This window comes from Salvia miltiorrhiza, chromosome 1 (genome assembly GCF_028751815.1).
Source record: "Salvia miltiorrhiza cultivar Shanhuang (shh) chromosome 1, IMPLAD_Smil_shh, whole genome shotgun sequence".
Classification (NCBI taxonomy): domain Eukaryota; kingdom Viridiplantae; phylum Streptophyta; class Magnoliopsida; order Lamiales; family Lamiaceae; genus Salvia; species Salvia miltiorrhiza.
Genome location: NC_080387.1, coordinates 45730872 through 45750457, shown reverse-complemented (window position 1 = coordinate 45750457; position 19586 = coordinate 45730872). Strand labels below are relative to the sequence as shown.

The following is a 19586-nucleotide window of genomic DNA, read 5'->3' as shown; positions in this document are numbered from 1 at the left end:
TTGCTAGAATGACAAAGACAGAAAGGCTGCTGCGTTGATCGAGGTGTGAAGACAGATTGAAATCAGTCTTCAAGTGGGAGATTGTTAGTCAAAAGTGGCAGCTTTCTTTTATGGCTGCCACCAACCACCTCTCACCAACCACATCTCACCTACCACCTCCAATTCCTTCACTATAAATAATCCCCTCCGCAGCACTTGCTAAACACAACACCAAAACAACAATCTAACTTTCAGCTAGAGAGAGATAGAGAAAGAGAGAGAGAGAGAAAATTCTTGTGAGAGAAAACTTCAGTGTGGAAGTTATACACGAGTGATAAAAGTGAGTTGAGAGATAGCCTCTGCGTAGGCATATACAAAATACAGTGTGGTATTTTTGTTGTACTACTCCTTTTGAGATTCTCTAATATATTGGTGTGGGTCCGTGGACGTAGGCAGTTTGGCCGAACCACGTTAAAAATATCGGTGTCATTTTTTCTTCTCGTTTCATATCGGTCGATATCCACAATATTGAGTCACACTTGATCCCGGGCGGAATTAGTTGCGTCTAATTTCTCAACAACTCACACTCTAGCTTCTAGGGTGACTCGAACCCCCGACCTATTGGTTGGAGGGGAAGCGTCTTACCAACAGACTGCGCTTCATCGTCGTTCAAGAAAGAAACACTAAATAAAAGAAGAATGGAGAACCATTTTCAGTCATTCGATCATCAAGATCTACGGTGGATGCATCATCTTGTTGGATGAATATAGATCCTGGGTTCGAATCCTGAAGGGAACAATTATTTTTATTTTTTTGAGTGCATTAATTTTAACAGCGAATGCATTAATTTTTACAGTGGATGCATTAGATTTAATGGTTCTCACATTCTCACAAATAATGTAGTTCTCTCTAGAACCACACACTATATATATATATATATATATAGGGGCGCGCTCCAGTGAGACCCCCTATTTTTCGTGTAACATGAGTACAATGAATAAGACATATAATACTAATGAACAACACGTATATCTAATGAACAAGATGTATATACTGATGAAAAATAAAATTTAAAAAATTCGTAATGAATAAGACATATATACTGATGAACAGAGCCGTATATACTGATGAACAATGCAGTATATACTGATGAATAACAAAATTTAAAATATTCTGCTTCCTCCAGGATTCGAACCCTGCGAAAAAAAATCACCCTCCAGATACAATATCAGCCATATGATTGATAAAATAAACACACCAAATCGTGCCCTAGATCTCACTAAAATTAGGGGGTCTCATTGGAGCGGCCCCCTATATATATAGGGGAGGGCTACAGTGAAAACACTTCTTAAAATATAAATATAAACATTTTTCAATGTACGAATTTTATCCAACATGGTTACGAATTCATCCAACATGATTACGAATTGTGAAAAATAAATTTTTGCTACATTTGGGATTCGAACCCAGGACCACGAATTCATCCAAAAGGGTTACGAATCAACCGTAGATCTTGATGATCTAAGGGCTGAAAATTGTTTATATTTTATATTTTAAGAAGTGTTTTTATTTTAGCCATCCCCTATATATATATATATATATATATATATATATATAAAGGAGAGGGCTACGGTATAAATATTATTAATATATAAAATAAGAAGTAGTTAAAATATATGAATTATATGTAGAACATGTATGAATTTGTTGTGTAATTGCATGAATTGCGAAAAACAAATTTTTTGCTACCTTTGAGATTTGAACTCGGGACCATGAATTCATCCAACAATGTGATGAATCAACCGTAAATATTGATGATCTAAGGGCTGAAAATGATTTCTATTTTATATATTAAGAAGTGTTTTCACAGTAGCCATTTCCTATATATATATATATATATATATAGGGGCGCGCTCCAGTGAGACCCCCTATTTTTCGTGTAACATGAGTACAATGAATAAGACATATAATACTAATGAACAAAACGTATATCTAATGAACAAGATGCATATACTGATGAAAAATAAAAATTAAAAAATTCGTAATGAATAAGGCATATATACTGATGAACAAGGCCGTATATACTGATGAACAATGCAGTATATACTGATGAATAACAAAATTTCGAACCCTGTGAAAAAAAATCACCCTCCAGACACAATATCAGTCATAGGATTGATAAAATAAATGCACCAGATCGTGCCCTAGATCTCACTAAAATTAGGGGGTCTCGTTGGAGCGGCCCCCTATATATATATATAGGGGGCCGCTCCAACGAGACCCCCTAATTTTAGTGAGATCTAGGGCACGATCTGGTGCATTTATTTTATCAATCCTATGACTGATATTGTGTCTGGAGGGTATTTTTTTTCACAGGGTTCGAAATTTTGTTACCCGTACCCGAATTTTGTTAGAGATTTTGTTACCCGTACCCGAATATATATAATATATATTTGGTATTAATTTTTGTCTAGAAACAGCCTTGCTCATCAGTATTTGAACCATCAGGCAGTTAAGACTTTATTATTATTATTATTATTATTATTATTATTATTATTATTAACAAAATTATTGCTTACAAAATCTCGTGGCAGGATACATATTTTCTTAAATTTCCTTGAAAATGTATACCATATGCATGGAGCAGCGGAGGCACAAGTTTCCTAGGATACTCGATATATAGATTGATACTTGCATTGCATGAAACTTGTACCAAGTGAGCCTATTGTCAATCTTGAGCCCATTAGGATGTTTCTAGTGGGCTTGATAGTAAAAAATGTCCAGATCTAGTGGGACTATTTACAACACATATATATTCTTCTCAAAAGTAAATTTATGGGCTAAAATTATAGGCCAACATTCTAGTGTTCTTTCTTTTTAACCGTCTCAGATTTGAATTTGAGATATTTTTAGCTACAAACAAACACCCATAATGGCAAAGATATTCCTTCTTGTGAAAACATATATCGGGCCAAATTATTCTGCTGAATCCGTTCCTCATTTTCAAATTTTCATAGGCCAATACGATTTACAACGATAATCTATAGATTTTTGGGTTAAGTACCAAATACCCCTCCATCGATGGCGTCCCTATCGCGTTCAGGACCCTATAATCAGGATAAGCGCTGTTTGCTACCTCAACGTGACAAAATCGAACCAATTTTCTCCCGCCACTTAACGGAGCTTAACATCGTTAGAATATATATATATATATATATTTAATTAAAGTGGGCCCCAGCTTGCCTCATTCTCAATTCCGCCGAGCAGCAACGAAGGCTGCCGCTGCCTCTTGCCCTAGTCTCCCTCTCCCTTCGTTTGGCCGGACAGTAGCTCCGAGCTACCGTCGACCGCCGCGTCCTAGCTGCCTTCCTATCTCTCACCGCCTTCTCTCTCCTCTGCGTCCTTGACCCTGCAGTAGCGGGTGAAGCCGCCATGCCGCACCCTCCCTTGATCTTCGATGGACAACAGCAGCTAGGCGCCGTCGTGCACTAACCACAGCTTCGATTAGAGAGAGAGATAGGGCTTTGGGCTGTGGCTGGCTCCGCTGGCCACTGCAGTCGCCGGAATGAGAGAGGGAGGCGGCGGCATCTTGTCGTCGCCAAAGAAGGAGACGGCGCAGGGTTCACACCTATGGGTGAGGATCTTGTGTCTGGGGTCGAATCGGGGAGAAGAGGGTGACCGGTGGCAGCGATTCTCTCCGAGGTGATGGAGCAACGGCGGTGACTGAGCTGTGTCGAGCTAAGTCGGGGAAAAGAGAATGACCGATAGCAAATGCCCCCCTGTCAGAATTGAGAGAGAGAAGGCAAGTTGGGGCCCACCTTAATTAAAAACAAAAAAGAAAAAAAATTCTAATGGTGTTAAGCTCCGTTAAGTGGTGGGGAGGAAATTGATTCGATTTTGTCACGTTGAGGTAGCAAACAACGTTTATCCTGACTATAGTGTCCTGAGCGCGATAGAGACGTCATCGATAGAGGGATATTTGGTACTTAACCCTAGATTTTTTACACTAATTTTGAGCGCCCATAAATTAATATTTTTACTTTTAAATCTTTACTCATAAATCGAGCCTTTTGGGAGAAGAGTAATAAAGAGGACCGCCTAAAAATGTTCTCATCGGTGAAAATTATATATAATGGAATTCTCCACTCACTATCCCTCCCTCCCTCTCTCTCTCTCTCTCTATATATATATATATATATATATAAGTTAGAGATAGGTTATAATTTATTTTTCAAAATATAAACTAGGAACTGTAAACACATGATAAATTTTTGTGTAACATAATGAATTTATTGTTAAAAATGATTAATTCAAAATTATAGAATATTTGCCGTTACGAAATTCAAATTTAAGACCACAAATTCACCGTAAAATGATGAATCCATTGTATATATATATATATATCTAAGGTATTAAGTTCTAAAATGGCTCTTATTTTTTTTTATCTAATTCCCATATATGTATATATTTGTGGGAAAATTGGCCAAAAAAAAACCAACAAAAGTTTTGTCTTGGAAGTTTTGAGAAATGCTTGCTTAAGAGAGAGAAGCCTTGACAGTGCCAAATCATATGAGATATGAGAGAGAAAGAGAGAGAGAGAGAGAGTGGTTTTGATGATGAAGTTGGGTTTGAGGTAGGATATAAAGTTTCAAGGATAAAAAGCTAAAGAAGACGACAATTGGTATAGAATAGTCGAGAGAAGAAGGCTTGTTTGTTGTTCCAAGTTAATGTGCTCTAGGACTTTTTTTTGTCTCTCTCTTTGCTTTTTTCTATCCATAAACCACAACACTTGTGTCAACTCACACATCACACACACCACCCACCTACCATCGACAAATTTCTCCAATCATTTCTTTACGAGATTTATTCATTTTATCCTATCTATATTTACATGCCATTTTAGCCTTTAACTTTAACTAGGCCAGAAAGAAAGCAAAAAAAATTCGAATAGAGGAATTAGGAAGTCGTTTGGAAGTATAAGAAACTAGATTCTTGGAAGTCTAAGAAACTAAATTTTTGATAACTCTTGTTGCATTATGGCGTAGTTCAAGTAAACCATATTATTTCAAGAATTTTTTTTAAGTGTGTTGAAAATTCTTGTGGATGTATGGAACTTATTCTTTAAAGAATTGTAGCAAGAGAGAGTAAAGTGTGTGGTGAGCCCTAAATTCTTGTAGTTGTGTAGTGACTAGTGAGCCCTCACTTGGGAGTTGGGACCATAACTCAGTTATATATATATATAGCTGCCAGCACTAGTTATAATTGTCCATATATGCATGCTCAATTATTTTCTTTATTGGGTTCATTGCTAAATAATTCACCAATTTTCATTCGATTTTTGGTATTTCACATATTTTAGATTTTTTTTCAAAAATGACACCATATTTTTATTTATAGTAAAGTAGATACGTTGAAATTTTTCAATAACTTATGCATGACTTTTTTCAGCCACTATGGAAAAAGAATATTGTTATGTCATTTTTTAGGTGTCAAAATACTTCTAATTGCGCCTATCTACGTGAATTTTCACTTAATTATGATTTTCAATCCGAACTAAAAGAATTGCCTATAAATACATGAACATTCAATTTTTTTTATTTATTTTTATTTATAAATTAACAGTATTAAATAAAGAAATTTAAAGGCAGCGTCACAGGGAACTCGAACCCAAAACCTTTGGCCTTAGACATTAATCCCTTACCGTTTGGCTAACACACGCACACAACATTCAATCATTTTAATTGTTCACATAGTTGTCAATTGCTCCTCAAATTTGTTGTGACAGATTAGGATTAATTATAGAGTAATAAACGAACAGAAAACGTAAAGAAGACACAAATTTACGTGGTTCACCAAATTGGCTATGTCCATAGACAGAGAGGAGAACGGATTTTATTTATGTGGTTAAGTTACAAATAACATATCTCAAGACCATATATGTAGTACTGAGATAATACACTAAAATTGGGCTTAAAGCCCAAATCTACAAAGCAGGAGATTCAAGACATATCAACAAAATTAATGCCTAGTCACATGACCGTATAGTTGGATGTCTATGCAACTTTAGCTAGTCACGATGACATTAATTTGTCATTTCAACACTACAAGAAAAAGTAGTTTTAGTGACGGTAAAAACCGTGGTTAAAAGTGCAAATACTCTCACTAAACTATTAGTGATGGGAATTTGCCCGTCATGGCCTCTCGTTACTGCCTCTCTAGTTAGAGGTCAATAATGACGGGATATCATCCCGTCACTAATAAGTATTTATGGAGAGTAATTTCACCATCACTAATAATTTTTCAATATGATTGTCAATTTCGAACAAACAGTTTAATGCCATTATAACAAGTGCAACTTGTTATAATGGCATTAAACTGTTTGTTCGAAATTGACAATCACATTGAAAAATTAGAACAATTAAAAATTCGTATATTTGAAAATAAAATATCTAGTTCACGTGTAAAACCAAAATTAAATGAAAATTTATATTTTTAAGCACAATTACCCTTTAAAATTATCATATGTTCGCCAGATTAAAGTGTTTCCAATAGATGTTTAAATCAATTAAGTAGTAGAAACTGTTTTTTTTTTTTTTTTTTTTTTTTTTTTTTCTGGCTAAAAGAAAGTTCTAGCTTATATTGGTACTTTTAAAATTAATTTATTCTAAGTAGACTTTTCGTCTATATATAGAAATTAATTTCAGGGAATTACTCCTCAAATACGATCGAGCTTCCATAGACAACGTTCGTCATCTCTAACTAATTAATCACTTGCACATTTACGCTAGTTTTCGAATAATTTATTTATTTGTTTTTTTTAAGAAACTTTATATAAATTTTTTTTGTGGGTTACTAGCGTATAAATACATCAATTTTAGGGGTAATTTGATTTTGCACATAAACATTGAAAAAAAATCAAAAAATACATGAACTTTAATATTATACTGGCAATTTTACCACAAATTTAATTTTAGCTCAAATTAAAGCTGACGTGACAAGTCGGAATGTTGACGTATACTCATCTGACATCTTTAAAAACAATGTCATATATATATATATATAGGGGGGGCTAAAATAAGAGCATTTCTTAAGATATAAAATAAGAATCATTTTCAGCCCTTAGATCATCAAGATCTACGGTTGATTCGTAATCCTGTTTGATGGATTTATGGTCCCCAGTTCGAATCCCAAAGGTAGCAAAAATTTATTTTTCACAATTCATACATTTATACAGCGAATTCATACGTGTTCTACATAAAATTCATACATTAAAAATTGCTCTTATTTCTTATTTTAAGATGTGCTCTCACGGTAGCCCACCCCTATATATATATATATATATATATATATATATATATATTTAAACAACATTGTTTTGAGAAGGTTTGCAAAACACTAAACATCAAAATCGTAGGATTTCTATAGAGTTTGAACGTCTAGAAATTGAATTTGTGATAAAATTACTACTAATATTAAAATTTATGTATTCTTTTTATTCCTTTCAAAGTTTATGTGTGAAACCAAACTACCCTCAAAATTGGTGTATTTAAACTCCAATAAAGCATTCTCTTTTTAGATTTAGTAAAACCATAGTTTAATTTCTAACATGGGTTTGTGAATGTTATGGTACCATTCAAACGACTTTAAAAGACAAAAACCCAAAATAAATTACAGAAAATTGAGACCGAGAGTCGAGGTTACGTATAAAGTGTCGCTATATACCAAAAGTTGTCCTTTAAAATATGGACCGTTTCGTTATAAATAGATTGTCCTATTTTCTGAAAACTTTACATAACAATCAAGATTTTTCGAAACTCAGACAATGGACCATTACCTTCACAATAATTTTATGTGGTTTATTTTGTGACACGTCAAAACAGGGTGAAAAACTGCTGTCTTATTTAACTTAATCTCGTACAGTATATGTAGTCTGGATAAGAATATTGGTTGTAGGAATATTTCATTCATATATTTTTGTTTAGTTGGGACTTGCAATATTGTTAATGTACACTACTACTAGATATTGTTGACCATTGTGGTTTTTCGTTCATAATTATTGATGTCAATAATTTAATTTCAATTCAGTTTTTCGTACAGTCACATGCAATTCTATTCAAACTAATCAAATATAATTATCTTCGTCTCACTAATTTAAACCAATTTTCTGATTTCGAACTAAATTCACATCACATTTATAATTCCCTTTATAACTTGGGCGGTAATTCTTGGTATTCAAATAAGAATATACGTGTCACTGTAAATTATATAGAATTGTCTCCAAATAAAACAAATTAAGTCTCCTTCTAGCCTTCTCTGTGGTCCTATCCTATTACTATTTGGCTATTTAATTAGTTCAATTCATATTTCATGGCTGTCACAGATCAGCTCCGATGCCCTTAAAATACAACCTAGTTTCTACTAGATATTTTCCAACTTTCCTATTTATTATTATTATTATTATTATTATTATTATTATTATTATTATTATTATTATTATTATTATTATGGTAGTGTATTTTTCAACTTTCCAACTTTCCAGCTCCGATGCCCTTAAAATATGCCCTTTGATTCGAGACGCCAGGAAAACGCGACCTCGCCCGTGTCTTCAGTGCCCGACTACACGCGTCGATCCAGGGTTAAAAGGCCGCGCTGCAGATGCTCTAAATAGGAAATCTAAACTCTAAATGAAAAATCTAAACCCTACGGGTAAGTGTTCAAAATGGCCAAATAACTGCATCCATCTATATATAAGGCAGTGTATCAGCACAAGTTTAGGACTCTATTGACACTAATATGGTTAGTAGTACCATTCGTGCAATACAAATAGGCGTGATCAACGGGTAAAATGATAATTTGGGCAGAATGCACAAAATATAACTAAATTTTATATTTTTTAAATTAGTGACCAAAACTTTTATTTGCTTGTTCAAAATGGTCAGATGATCGGCACATATTTTCTTAGTATTCCCATCACCTAACTGTTTAGGTGGTATGTCGTTGTTTTTGACTCACGTGAAACATATTAGATTATGTATTTATAACCTCAGTCCACAGGACATACCTATGAAAATGTTATAATGTTGTGTATTAGTTTATAATTTATTAAATACTGAGACATTATTGAAGACAGAAAAGATTAAAGATGTAGTAATAGACTATTTTTTTTTTTTCAGAAAAGGAAACAAGAAAGTTAGAAAAAGAGAGCGAGTGACGTGATCCTTCACTTCTAATTAGGGGTGTAATCGAACCGAGTCGAACTGAATAGTGGTGTGCTCAAGTTTGGTTTGTTTAGTATCGAATTGAATCTCGAACTTTACTTACCGAATACTTTGAGGCTCACGAGCCTATACGAACTTTCTAAATTTATATTTATATTCAAAATATTGATTATGTTATTTTAAAAATAAATAATTTTATTTAAAATAATAAATATATTAATTATTTTCTTATGACAAATAAAATTAACTAGAGAATTAATACAATTATTATTAATTTTAATGGATAAATATAAGTTGTATTCAAGCTGAATCACTTGACGAACATGTTCACGAGCTAACGAGCCGAATACTTCTAAGCTCAAGTTTGGTTTGTTTATTTATCGAGCTTCTCTAAATGAACTTGAACGAGCTTTTTTCGAGCCGAGCTCCGAAGAGTTCGCGAGCGACTTGGTTTGTTTACACCCCTACTTCTAATGTTATGATTACAGAGATTGTGCGGCTTACTACAAGCTTGGAGCATCGGATTGGATCTATTGAGATTTTTACAGACTCTCTTTATCTTTTGATCATATCAATTTGCAGCATATGAGTTCCTCTATACCACTTTTAATGTTTTACTGTGTTCTACTTTTAATTTGCTATAGTATAATTTTATGATAATTAATTAGGGTTGACTCATTCCATTAAGATTTATAATTATTTTCTATATTTTATTTGAATTAAAATTAATTATTTAAATTTCAATTTTTAGTCATAAATATTAATTAGAGCTCATGAATATTTTTTACTGTATTTTTTTATTAAATAATTACAAAATATTGAGATTAAGAATTAAACATGATGGGAATAATAAATTGTGAGACATAAGATCTCGTCCGAATTTGCAGTATAATGTATCCAACCTATATTATTATATTGTATTAGAAAATCTGTATTTAATATAATATCTTCCTTAAAAAAAAAACTAAATGAAACACTTATTAATATACGGAAGGAATATATAGCAAAATATCGGCAGAATCAATTATAGTTTTGTGCAGATATATAACGCAACTGTTTGCAAGTAGTTGAGCTATGGGTTGGCATGCTAGAAAATAATTTTCTATATATTCTGTCACGCACAAAACAAATGGGAATTAAATTATATGAATGGATATCATAAGAAGATGCTAAAATACAAAATATCACATCCCTTTCAACCCGCGCTTGATAGTGTTACCAAACTCTTGTTCTTTTCCAGACACTGTTTTCAGAAAGCCAATCAGCAGCTGCATAATGCAGTTCTAACTAATTACTACATATTTAAACCTATATATATAACATTAGTGGCAATCTTGCGCCAATAATATACATGTATATATTGATTTGATCATTAAAATGCTGAGAAATTAACTTTAATGACTTGCTAATTGAGACTAAATTATTAAGTGGATTTATTGGAATAGTTAATTAATTAGTCGATAGCAATTGTTATTCAAGGGGAATAACAGTTTTAAGGAGGAGGTGGTCTTGGATACAACTGGGTTGCACCCACATTTAGACCATGACATATTTACCCGAACTCGTATTCTGATTCGAACCGTATAAATAACACTATTATGAATGTGAATCAATTCGATTGTACAATATATCTGATTATACCCAATTTTTTGTGTTCAAGGAGAGTTAAAAGCCACTAATATTAATGCACGTAATAAGTAGGTCCTTTTCTTGACACTAGTAGAGAGAATGTAGGTTGTACGGGTGAAATAATGGAGTTAGATAAGTATAAATATAGATTTAGAGAGAACAAAAGGAGAAAGTTAAGTATTGGAAAACAGTATCTCAAATGGAGTTAGATATGTATTAGAATTTGAGGTGGCAAATAAGTCTGGATCGTACTGGGTCGGATTGTGATATGAATATTAATTATAAATCTCAAATATATATATATATATATATATATATATATATATATATATATATATATATATATATAGGGTTGCATTCTATAAGAACACATCCCTATATAGAGTAATGAGTCATAGTATGGTTCGTTAGATCAAAATCAATCAATGGACGAGATTGCAACTTCTGTTAATTATTATAATCATTTTAATATTGATTTTAATGAATCTGAAGTTCGTAGGGTCAAAAAAGTAAACATACAGTGAACATTATTTGGAAAGAATTATAGTATCCCACAAATTTCGCAGCTACCGAATCTGTAGGAGGTTTTCAATCGTTTTGATGGATTTGAACTATAGCTATGTGTTTCTTATTGATATTATCACGGAGGATGTTAGGTTAGTGAGTTATTGTGTGACTTCCGCCGTCGTCGAAATCTCATTCAACAATTTCTGCATTCGCCGGCCAGCCACTTACATTCAATCATCACTTTTCCCTTTCTCGTTCACAGAAATCGCCGACAACCACATATAACTCACATCTGATAGCTGCCATCTACTCCAGGTTAGTGATGTTGATCGTCGACGAAAATAGTTCCAGATTATGAAAAAAGTTCAGGCATTTAAAAATTTCCAGATTCATTCATTATAATTTAGTATATACTGTAGTGTGTTACATGTTATAGATCATGAATATTTAAATATTGTCTAGTATTAATATTTTTGTGCATTCATTCTGTGTTCGACCTAAAGTTATATACATGTTCAATATATACATAACTATCAGTCTAAATTTTTGGATGTATGATAAAAGTTACGAACGTCCGAACGTATGCATAATAAATCAATCAATTTCGTTTATTGAAAATATCGACGAACATTAGTATGTTCATTAGTATGTTCATTTATTTTTTTACGAAAATATCGATGAACATTAGAATGTTCATTTATTTTTTACAAACATATCAACGAAAATTAGTATGTTCATTTATTTTTTTACGAACATATCAACGAACATTAGTATGTTCATTAGTATTTTCTACGAATACTGCGTTCTGTGGATGCATTATTCACATAACAGACTCTTCATCAAATTAATATTCCATAAATAAAAGATTTGATTGCCTATCTATGACAATTAACGAAAATATCAAATCTTCACCAGATGAATCATCACCCTTGGATATACCAAGATCGACGCATAGGATTTGGTCTTCGTTCTTCGAATTTTTGATGGTCTCCATAGAACTCTATCCCAAAGAACATACTCAGAACAGCTGAAACTAAATCCCAGGTTAATGGATTTGTTGTTCATGTTGCAGCTGATAAAGGAACAGTGTGCACTTCAAAAGGTGTGGGTGCCCTACGTCGTACCATAAGACCAGATGGTCCTTATGAAATACGACTTGGGAGGAAGCCCATATTTCCATCGTTGAACACGAGGACAACACCTGCCGCATTCGACGATACTTTGTTAAAATTGAGTTCTGCTAAGAGGATGCAGTTCGGGATATTGGATTTGGTAATTTGCTAGAGTTGAAGGTGGAGGACCTGCCATGGTGTTTGGCATATTGGACACTGAATAACTTCATCCCAATGACATGAAGACTGGAAATTAATAACGGTTGTTGTGTGAAGGTTACTGGTGATGATGTATATCGTGTCTTCGGAATCCCAAAAGGTGTTCAAAAGATTCGTGCGTTCGAACGACAATCAAACAATGAACTATTTGAACAGTGGTTTTCGTTTTTCGATGTCGACAACAGAGACAAGATAAAGATTGGAATTGTTTTATAGCTCAAATGATAAATTGTAAAAGTGGTGGCATCTGGTTTAAGAGACATTTTATTATTGCTATGAGTTTTTCATTATTCGAGAGTTGCTAAAATGGTATGGTCCACCCATATCTTTTGAATACTTTATCTGATGTTAACAATTTAGATAAAATGGGATTGGACCGAATATATGATAAGAAGTTTGGTAGACAATCGACGGGACGTGGGTTGGAGATGAGTCGAAGGTGTACACAGGTCCATCGTGCAGGTCGGATAATAATCATCTAACAGGAGTTAATAATTAATCTCAATCGTGTAGGTTGGAAACATAAATTGAAGTCCGAGCATAAAATATTGAAAATGCACAGACAAAGTTATGATAGTAAATTAAATATGTCGACTTGTACATTCGTATTGAGGTGTATGAAAATTTAAAATATTATATATTGTGAGGATGGCTAAAGGTTAAAAATTTTCAGCTTTCTAAAGTAACAAAAATAATTGATTATACATTATTAATTTTAATATAGGTTATATGAACAACGAACTTTGCATAATAAAGGATTTTAAAATGTTTTACAAAAACACACCATGATAAACATTCATGTTGCTGCGTATGAAAATTTAAAATATTATATTTTGTGTACTAATATATTTTGAAGCAGTGAACATGAATTATTTTATATTTTTTCATAATGTTATGTCAGAACCACATTCCGGAGTGTCACTTACAAATGATTGGGTCGAAAACGTGCAGATGGTCGTAAGTTCAATATATTAACTTAATAAGTTCGATGTTGAAAACCAGCAAATTCATTAAAATAAGTCATTATGTTCGAAACATTAAAACCTCGACAAAAAATTAAAATCATTTAACAATAATTAATAATTAAACTCAGATAGAATTTAAGTCAGTTGAATTTTACAATAATTGAATATAGACAAAAAAATTCAGGAGTGTGTATCTTTGTTATATTATTTTCAGGCACAAGTTCAATATATTAACATAATAAGTTCGATACAAAAGACATTCAGGTTCATTATAATAAGCGATTACGTTCGGAATATTAAAACCTCGGGAAAAAGATAGGAGTTAATAAAACTTTGATAAGCCAGTAATACAAAATTGAACAATGTCAAACATGAATAAAACTATTAACTTATTAAAAATCCACGTAACGACCAAAATTGAAAACGTTTATTTTGAAGTTCACCATAATAGAATCAAACTAGGAACACCAAAAACTAGGAAGTTCATCCGCCTTTTCCCACACTCCTTTCCTTTTGCGAAGAAATAATCTATAAGTAATAGTTCCATCGTCTGATCTCTGTATAGTGTTGAATCGAGTCTCGAAACCACAAGAAACAGCATAATCCTTGTAAAATTTTTCAACTTGTGGTAAAGTATCAAACGTCTGCCCATGGTATGGTTTGATTGATTCCGGACATTGAGGAAAATTTGTATTGACTACAATATATAGACGTTCACAACGCTATTTGGAAGTTCAACATATTACATGATATGTTCGTCACCTAGTTCATAACAGTTTTAAACGAGTATAAATAAAATATGTCATTTTATGTGTCCGTAAATTCAATGAATCGTGAAGCATTAAAGGACAAGAATATTGCAATGAACAATTTTTTTGTGGGAATTACGTATATAATGATAACTAGAATTATATATTTGCCCAACTTCGCACGAACGTGTTCGGTGATATGGACTAACCTTGAGCATCCATATTAGAGCTTTAGAATTTGCAGTTCTTCTTCAATGGAAGATGCAAGATCTACAAGGGGAAAACAAAAGAATTAACAGGCTATGTAATATTCGTTTAATGCTAAAAACATCTAACGTATCTACCGAACAAATCTACCATAAAAGAAAAGATTTGATTACATATAATGAGGGTAAGTTACAGTTACATAATTTATGAAAATACCAACTTATCCTTTTGAGTATATGGTGCCGCATGAAATCAGGATTATTTATTACCGTCCGATTTCACACAATCAACGAACAAGATTACGACTCTAGACTCTGCAAATATTTGTGTTCCTATTGAACTTTACCCTATATATATATATATATATATATATATATATATATAATTATTTTATGATGTATGCACTACAGAAGAAAGTTTAAAATAATGGTGAAAATTAACGACGGAATTTCTCTTAGAGAAAAATGTGCCTTTAACAACGGCAATTCAAGCCGATCGTAAATCCGTCTACAAGCCGTCGTTAAATTTCCAATGAGAATACGTTTACTTTGGTTGTAAAATTTTCATTGGAAAATGATGGATAAGAGATATATATATATATTTTTCTCCTTTTTTATCATATGTTTATTAGAGATGAAAAAATGAAAAAATATTTTCACACATCTATCCTAAAATAATATTATCCAACATTGGAGAGAAAATTAGTGAAAAAATGATGCTTGAGAAAATATTTCATCATATTCGGAGAAAATTTTACATTATAATAAAATATGAAAATGATGAAAAATATATAGGTGAAATTAAATATACTTTTTCTCTCTTTTTCCATCAAAATAAAGCGCACCTTGAAAAATTTATAATAAAAATAAAAGCACCTAAGAATATAATACTATAATAAGGAGTACAATTCGAGGAGAAATGGAAAACGAGAAACTAACCATTATTAGTTTTCTTTTCAAAATAAAGAAAAAGATGATACAATACAAACAATGGTCCACATTTTTAAGTGTGAATCCCCATTGCAAAGAGCCATTATGAGATCGACACGTAGAGATTTTTTACCTAAGAAACGGCCAAAAAAGTTAGATTTAGGAGGAGATTTTGTCGGTGGTCCATTATAATATTTGAGTTATGTCGTAGTAATTATTTTCCATGTCGTACCTTCAAAAAAAATAATTTATTTTCCATGTCTTTATCTACTACTTTCACACATTATAAGCGGAGTAATTCAATTTAATTTCCATTCAATTCATTGCATATGCATGCTTTTCCACCAACAAATTAAACCTAAGTCTTTTTGGCTCTCTACCCCAATGACAAAACTCATGTACTCGATCTATACGAAATTCCTCTCTCTAAATTCACCTAACATTAATAAGGCCTATATATGTACTCGAAAGTTTCAGCCAAAACTCGTACAACCCTTCAATTATGTCTTCTGCAAACTCAGCTCTCTGATTTATATATATATTTATACACATACTAATTGCATGTATAGTTTCTGAGTTTTCCATATCTAGATCGACTCATGGAATTATTGTAGAGGTGGGAATTTGGTTAATTAAGTTCATTATAGATGCATAATTCAGTTTTTGAGTCTTGTATTCTTTGTTTTCTTATCCGACTTCGTTTAGAATTTGCAAGTCATTAAGACAAGGTATATATAATGTATCATTGCCTACAAACAAGACCAAATTAACTGAATTGGAGGCCTAAAAGTCTAAAAAACCAAATATTTTTATAAGCTTAGATAATACAAAAAAAATTAAGTGGCAATTATACACAATGTGCTTTTTTCTTCCCTCTTCTATTATATGTAGCTAAATTTAGTCACACTCGTCATTGAATAATGGTTCAAAATAATGCGAAAAACATGCTAGTACGCCTATAACTTTTGCTAGTCTGCAGCAGCAGCAGGAAACAGACAGTTAAGGGAGCAGCAATTAGCAGAGTCTCCCTCCCTCCATATAAATTAAAATCAAGATTAATTAATTAGCTAGATTCATATATATGTCGCAATATTACAATTAAATGGAAAGGATGAATTAAGTGACACTAATAGCTCCAATTAGGAGGGAAGAAGATGAAGAAGAAGAATTAGGAGCGGAAAGCGTGAGTTCCAACTCGGGCGAGTCAGAGGCCCAACTCGGGGGGAAATCACGGCCCTCGTCATGACCCAGTGAGTTGAGGTCCACGTCGAACTCGAAGTGGTGTTTAGAGTCTTTTGAATCACCAACCTTTTAAAGAGAAAGTCGTTATTTTTTGTCTTTGTTTTGAATGTTTAAAGAAATAAAGTAGTATTGAATAAAAGTGACAAGTGTGTATAATATAGATACCATGTCGATGTCGAAGAGGCTGGAGCGTCGTTTCTTCTTGTTGAGGGAAGCGAGTCGCAGAAAATATTTCTGAGCGTGACTCGCAACTTGAGTTGGAGTTCGAGTGGTGACGAAGTTTCTAGAAATTCCCCTCCAGTCGCCCTTGCCTAGTTTCTCCAGCCCTATTAGGAATGTGCGATGTTCCTCTTCACTCCATGCCACTCCTAATTCATTCAAATATTATACTCGATTCTATATTTGGAATTCTAATTTCTAGAATATATATGGAATGACGGGTATCACAACAACAATAAATATATATATGTGGGCAGAAAAGCACTGTGTGTGTGTCTTTTATTTTTTTAAAGAAACAGAAACTTCTGTGAAAGGGTACAGTATTAATGGAGAAATATATATAGTATGTGTTTTGTGGAGAGAGACAAGGCATGGAAAATCATGCATATGTTTCCACAAAAAACCAGACATGAAAACATTTATTCCAACAGCTTGAATTCAGATGGAGGTTTGAAAACCTAATTAATTGGTAAGTAGTACCTTTCTTTCTGTCGGGAGGTCGGCCGCCTAGAGGTTCGTCGGAGAGGTAGCCGAGGGAGGGCTTGGGGGCGGCGGGTCGCGAGGAGGAGGAAGACGACGACGACAAGCAGTCCAAGCTGAAGCTTTTCTTGATTGGGATAGAGCAAGAAGAAGAAGATGAAACCGAGTTCGAAGAGATGTCGAGTTGGACCCCAAATAGCCTCACCACACCGGCAATATTATTAGGGCCTTTTGATGCGTTGCAAGTTCTTGAATTGTGACCTATGTTCCCACAATGCGAGCACTTCCTCCCCATTTCAACGATTCCTGCATGAGAGAGAGATAGAGAGAGAGAGGGATATTATAAGGCTATTGTTAATTGACTTAGCACACTTGCTTCTTTCATTATATTATTTGATATGATGTGTGAGGATAAGTTGGGGTTTGTCAAAATGGTTTGCACACCAATTGTAGATGATTGGATCTACATTTTTTTTATGCTTGATATTTTCCCGGCCCCCAACTTGACTCTTTTGCTCAACATAGAAATATACGTACATATATAGCGATATAAATATGCACATGCATTTATATTTACTTTTTTGTTTGCATGTGATAGGGTCGCTGCTCATTTTTTATGGCACACATCAGAAGCTAGCCTATCTTTACCCTATAGTACATCAGGGGCTGCTCGGTTTTAATTTCAAGGATCGGATAGAACTAGATTAAATTAATTTTACGATATACTCCATCTGTTTTTAAAAATTGTGAACCAAAAGAAATGACACATGTTTTAAGAAAAAGTGTTGTAATTATGTTTAAGTGAAGATTGAGTCTCATATCCTTTTATAAATAGTGAGAGGAAAAATTTGTGGGGTCATTTCCAAATAAGGAAAGACCACATGAATTTTCAGGGACTAGGGGTGTAAACAAACCAAGCCGCTCGCGAACTATTCGGAGCTCGGCTCGAAAAAAACTCGTTCAAGTTCGTTTAGAGAAGCTCGATAAATAAACAAACCAAACTTGAGCTTAGTAGTATTCGGCTCGTTAGCTCGTGAACATGTTCGTCAAGTGATTCAGCTTGAAAAATATAAATTATTAGTATATACAACTTATATTTATCTACTAAAATTAATAATAATTATATTAAATCTCTAATTAATTTTATTTGTCATAAGAAAATCATTAATATATTTATTATTTTAAATAAAATAATTTATTTTTAAAATAAAATAATCAATATTTTGAATATAAATATAAATTAAGAAAGTTCGTATAGGCTCGATTAGGCTCGTGAACCGCTCGCGAGCCTCAAAGTATTCGGTAAGTAAAGTTCGGGATTCGATTCGATACTAAACAAACCAAACTTGAGCACACCACTATTCGGTTCGGCTCAGTTCGATTACACCCCTATCAGGGACGTCCCAATATACTAATAAAGCCACAATTTTTAGGGATGAAGGGAGTATATATTTTGTTCGATTCGATGGATACGAGACTCGGTAGTCAATCTTGGGACAATGTCATGTACGAATAATCTATACTATATTAAAAATGAAGTTTTCAATTTTAAATCGATTTCAAATCAATTTTAAAATTGAGTGGCAATTTTGTAGTTGGAATAAAATTGGAGGTTTATTTATAAGCCATACATCTTTTTTTTTCTTTTCCTTTAACCTCTTATTTTTCTATTTTATTTCTTTTTTAAAATTGTGAAATTCGACTAATTATAAGATATTTGATATGCATATCAAATTAAAGATCATGACAAGAGCTTTAATTTGGTATATGTTATGTAAATATAGGATTTAAAATATAAAAATTATATTTATTTAAAGATTAAAACTTAAGAAAATTCTCTCTCCTCTTTTTTTTGAATAAGTCTATTTTTTTTTTCAATTATCTATTAACTTATATTGTTTTCTTTTTTTACAATATCAATTTTTATTAATATGAATTATTATTTAATATTTTATATTAAACTAAAATATATTTATCTTAAATTATAGTATTTTTAATTATATTTAGAATTTTATATAATAATCAAATTAATATCAATTTTGTATATAATAAAATATAAAAATATTTTTCGTGCGTTGCACGAGCGCAAATGCTAATCTTGAATTATATATGAGTCTTAGTCTATCCCTAT

At 32.6% G+C, this 19586-nt stretch overlaps 1 protein-coding gene across 1 annotated transcript; it reads right to left on the bottom strand.

The window, feature by feature from the left end:
* Positions 1–16553: 16553 nt before the first annotated feature.
* On the bottom strand, positions 16554–17994 carry LOC130986346 (transcription factor MYBS3-like). The gene is made up of 3 exons (XM_057909742.1): positions 17456–17994; positions 16922–17124; positions 16554–16822 (listed from the first exon to the last, which is right to left on the bottom strand). The coding sequence occupies exons 1-3, from the start codon at positions 17748–17750 to the stop codon at positions 16631–16633; spliced, it is 690 nt and encodes a 229-aa protein (XP_057765725.1). The 5' UTR covers positions 17751–17994; the 3' UTR covers positions 16554–16630.
* Positions 17995–19586: the final 1592 nt, after the last annotated feature.

Excerpts from the sequence above, each read along its gene's own strand:
- LOC130986346 (XM_057909742.1), bottom strand. The coding sequence starts at position 17,750 with ATGGGGAGGAAGTGCTCGCATTGTGGGAACATAGGTCACAATTCAAGA. Across the intron at positions 17,125-17,455 it reads ACCTCCCGACAGAAAGAAAG|GAGTGGCATGGAGTGAAGAG; the intron begins GTACTACTTACC and ends TGAATGAATTAG. Across the intron at positions 16,823-16,921 it reads GCCTCTTCGACATCGACATG|GTTGGTGATTCAAAAGACTC; the intron begins GTATCTATATTA and ends TCTCTTTAAAAG.